Consider the following 4,702-nt stretch of genomic DNA (forward strand, 5'->3'; position numbering starts at 1 on the left):
TCAGGGCTTGGTGTCTTGCTCACAGCTAAGCTCACTATCCTTATGTAGCATGGCAGTGCACATTCCAGTATTATTAGAGTTCAGTGACTACAACACACATTTATTTAATATATGGGCTTTTAAACATCAAAAATTTTATCAATAAACTGCTCATTTTTCTACGAAATATAGAAGATACAGAATTATTTTGTAGAGACGACAGACATGTAAGCGAGGCAATATGATATTGTGATTCGTAAATGTAATATAGTCTATTATATATATTGAACAAAAAATATAGAAGTATATAGCATAATTAATCACATAAAATACAATTTGGAATAATTTGTTTTTGAAACGAAAAAGTTCAGAGATATTTCAAAACTATATATATCGTGTAGTTATCTCATTATAAAACTATACATCATATAATTATTTCACTACACATCATAGTTTCATAGTAGACAGTAAAGTGAAAAGTGTAAGGAAATAGACAATAACAGTAATATTGTATTGGTAAACCACTTCCATTCCAATTACAATTTAGTTAATTTGATTTACTTAGGTTGAGTCGAAATTATTATATTTAATGTAACATCGTGTCTTTAGCATAAATAATTATTACTTAATCATTATTATTATAATTATTATACAGTGGAAGCTTATTTAAAATTAATATATCTTGCGTACATATTTAATTAAATCTTATTCAATACCTTTGTGAAAAAGGATTTTCTGTCGATTTCCAAATATGAAATTCAAATATGATTATTCTTTAACATAACATCTAAAGTTAAGTATCCTGTAAGATATGAAATACTTTTGTAGAAAATAGATTATTGTTAATCTAAAAAAATATTTGTACAATATATCGCACATATTTGTACAATTATACAATATATCAATATATATATATATATATATATATATATATATATTTGTAATGGAAGGGGTTTATCAATATATTTACTGTTATTACCTTTTTCCTTTGTTTCGATAATTTTCACTTTACTGGCCATTATAAAACTATACCAAATATAGTCACACAGTCTCTTAGAACCACTAAGCCAATAAATTATCTTATCATTGTATATCTGTACATACAGCTTTTTTTCGGGCGCTCTATAAAGCATACCATAGCAGTCTTCCTTCGGCAAATAAAACCTCCTTATTTCGAGCGGTGATGACAGATACGTGGAAATCTCATGTTGGGATAACTCATGTACAACAGCAATTGCACCAGACACATCCACGTGCGTCACATATAAATATTCATCAGTGTTGCATTAACTAGATAATTGCATATAATTCGATGAAAAATGAAAACTGGAGAATAGATAGAATGGAGCCAAATCGAGCCCTCGATTATAGCAAAGTTTGCTTTGATGCAAAAAATCAAAATGCTTCTGGCATCTGGTTATTGCTGAAACAATAAAACAAACTACATTTTTAGTGTGAAGTTTAATGTCTCAAGAGTGTGCAATCTTTGAAATACTCTATATTTTACCCTATATAATATATTTAACATAAACCCTAACCTGTGTCGCATTATCTTGACGTCGTTTTTCATTCTCAAATCTATGTTTTGCGTGGCGAAACCAATCCTTACATTTCATTTCAAAATCTTTTTCTGTAACATAAGAAAACGTCTTCCTGACAACTTCTACAACAAACAGTTTTTATTAATGTTTTATTTTTTATACTTTTACTATTTTTATTTAAAAATACGTCTTCACGATATCATGACATTTAAAAAAAATTAATTTGTATAATTGCCAAAATGTCGAATAAATAAACTGATTTGTTTATGCGAAAATTTCAATATGCATTGATATTTTAATATACAAAATGTTTCATAAAAATCATTGTTACTTACTAAACATTAATTTTATTATTTCCAAATGATTAAGTTTTTGTTTTCCCTTTTTTCCTACCCAACTGTAGAGGCTAGCTACTTCATTGGTGAAAATATATATAAGCATTCTTTCAGACATTTCTTCGTAGGTACTTCCACTAATAGTTGCCAATATGTAGAACTGAAAATTTTTATAACATAAATATATATATATATATATATATATTAATATATATGTATATATGTTACATTATTTAACTGACCATACGCTCTTTTACATTTTCTTCGTTTGAAGAAAGGATACGTTGTAAAGATTCTAGTTCTTCTATAGTTTTCAGAGGAAAAGACAATTTGCTTAGTTCATCATCATGTGATAAAGGGCTGTGACATTCTCGTGTCAGATTGGAACCCTTTGAAATTGTAGTCGATAAAAGTTGATATTGCTCAGTAAGATTACTTATGTCAAATTTTATGTCGGATAATGCTCTCTCAATACGTTGAAGATAATCTAAGAATAACACAAATATATATAAATAAGGCTACATTGAGATATGAAATTATTCTACTTACTTTTTATTTGAATATATTCTTCTGTATCACCTTTTTTTTGTATGGCTGTATGTATCTGAAAGAATACATAAACTTGCATTAACAGTATATATACAAATATTTATAAGATCTTACACAAAACAGATTTTTAAAATAAAAAATAATCAATATAAATAATTGCTAATTTACATCTATAGAAATGTACGATATTAAATTGTGCTACTTACTTTTATTTGTAATATATTCTTCATTTCCTTTTTGTGTTTGATTTTGTGTATCTCCTTTGTATATATCTAAAAGAGTATATAAAATTGTATTATATTAGGAGTATATATACATATATTTATACGATATTATAATATAGAAGATTATTTAAAATATTAAATAACCAGCTAAAGAATTGCTAATTTTGTCAAAAAATATACGATACAGAATTATATTCTTACTTACTTCTAATACATTCTTTAGCTCCTTTTTGTGTATGTTTGCGTGAGTCTTCTTTGTACATATCTAAAAAAATATATAATTGTATATATATGTGTGTGTGTGTGTGTGTGTGTGTGTGTGTGTGTGTGTATGTTTCCTTTTTACATATATGTATAAGTAATATGTAAAAAGGAAACGTTTGAATCTTTATAGTCAAGCAATGATGTATTTAAAGAAAATTTTAAATCCTATTAAATCATAAATAATATCCGATATCAATATCATCTCTTGTAAATAATCTTCTGTATTGTTATTATTTAAAAATAGATGATACTAATATCGTGGTATTATTTACAATTTATCAAATTTTAAAATATTCTTTAAATATGTCACTGCTCGACTATAAAAATTTAAACGTTTATTTTTTCATATACTTTTCCAATGAATATTCAAACATATCTCAAAACACATGCATAATAAAAACACTTTTAATATTACTTGTATGAACTGTAGGCACTTTTGGATATGCTGGTGAGCACGACGCATTACTATCATCACTGTCATCATCGCTTTCATCAGTTTCATTCTGTTTTCTGGCTTTGATTTTTCTTAGTGCTTTGTCGTCTATATCAGAATTAATATCGGAATTTATTTCGGCCTTTTTTAGTTTATTGCGTGCTTCATTATAGGATTCTATAAAAATATAACATGTTTAATGATTTTTATAAACAATATGTTTTTCATAATAGTTTGTAAATTACATATAGATAGCAAATTAAGAAGTCTTGTGATATGTTTACTTACCATATATCCCAAATACTCGTTTAATTGAATACATCAACCAATTATCTTGAGGAGTTTGACGTTTTTTTATTGCTTTAATAATATCTTGATCTGTTTTATAAGTAGGATACCAACATTGGTTGGTATCTTTTTGTATCCAGTTATCAGGTATTACTTGTATTCCATCCTCAAATTCTATTAAATGGAATCGACTGTTCAAGAGAGCCATGTTGCAAATCAAATATATTAAATCTGAAAAATACATGCAATGTGTACAATGTACACATGTAGTACATGTGTAGAATGTATCAACGAAACATGTAAATAACTGATATACATACATTATGCAATAATGGTAGAAGTATGAATGTATTACAAATATTGAATTTGACATATTTTGTTCTAACAGAAGTTAGAGGCCAGGCCGATAAATTTTCACATTCTGTCGTCTTATATATTCCTAACAAGGAGGAATTACACGGTTCAGTATATAGATCAGTCAAATTGATGAATTTTCGACCAATAACAAAAAGATCATTAGCAGCATTAGTAACAATATTCTCTATGGTAACAATCGAACCATCGTTTAACCCACAGCAGTTATTTGGATGATAAATAGATAGGGTAAAATCTGTTCTTGAAAATCTTGAATACTGACAACCATTTATTCCAGGTAAGATTGGACCCGCATTGTGTGTTCCATGTGCACCCATTTTTCTGTGTTTTTTTTCAAACGATATACAATATTCCAATTCTGTTAAACGATTATGAATTTGTTGTAAGGGACGTTCAGCTTTTCTAAGATACTGTTTCATTTTTTTTAAATAATTTTCATATCGAAAAGCGCTGAATGTATCCAGAGGTCCAAATTTTCTAGCATCATCCGCCAAATGAATCAGTGCATGTATATTAAAGGTATATGCTGAGGTCCATATAAAATTTTGAATGACTGCACAAAGTATTTTATTAAAGAATCTGCATAAGTAATATATACAAGATCTGGAGAACACAATAACCGAATGGCTACGTGTAATGTTAAAAAATTCTTGTAGATATTTTTCTTGATATATTTTTTCAAAATAATGGGACTAGTATATAAGAGAAAAAGTC

General features: G+C 27.2%; 1 protein-coding gene across 1 annotated transcript; it reads right to left on the reverse strand.

Annotated features, from left to right (window-relative positions):
- LOC145968988 (uncharacterized) lies at positions 1 to 3,821 on the reverse strand. The gene is made up of 5 exons (XM_083094863.1): positions 3,614 to 3,821; positions 3,308 to 3,502; positions 2,611 to 2,661; positions 2,098 to 2,342; positions 1 to 87 (listed from the first exon to the last, which is right to left on the reverse strand). The coding sequence occupies exons 1-5, from the start codon at positions 3,819 to 3,821 to the stop codon at positions 1 to 3; spliced, it is 786 nt and encodes a 261-aa protein (XP_082950989.1).
- Positions 3,822 to 4,702: the final 881 nt, after the last annotated feature.

Source organism: Camponotus vicinus, unplaced genomic scaffold (genome assembly GCF_025532165.1).
Source record: "Camponotus vicinus isolate PSW18456_S1 unplaced genomic scaffold, iyCamVici1.0 SCAF_3, whole genome shotgun sequence".
NCBI classification, from domain to species: domain Eukaryota; kingdom Metazoa; phylum Arthropoda; class Insecta; order Hymenoptera; family Formicidae; genus Camponotus; species Camponotus vicinus.

Coding starts and splice junctions, on each gene's coding strand:
- LOC145968988 (XM_083094863.1), bottom strand. CDS start 3,821: ATGGCTCTCTTGAACAGTCGATTCCATTTAATAGAATTTGAGGATGGA. Junction 3,503..3,613: donor ACGAGTATTTGGGATATATG/GTAAGTAAACAT, acceptor ATATTTTTATAG/AATCCTATAATGAAGCACGC. Junction 88..2,097: donor AAAATGTAAAAGAGCGTATG/GTCAGTTAAATA, acceptor TGTGTGTTGTAG/TCACTGAACTCTAATAATAC.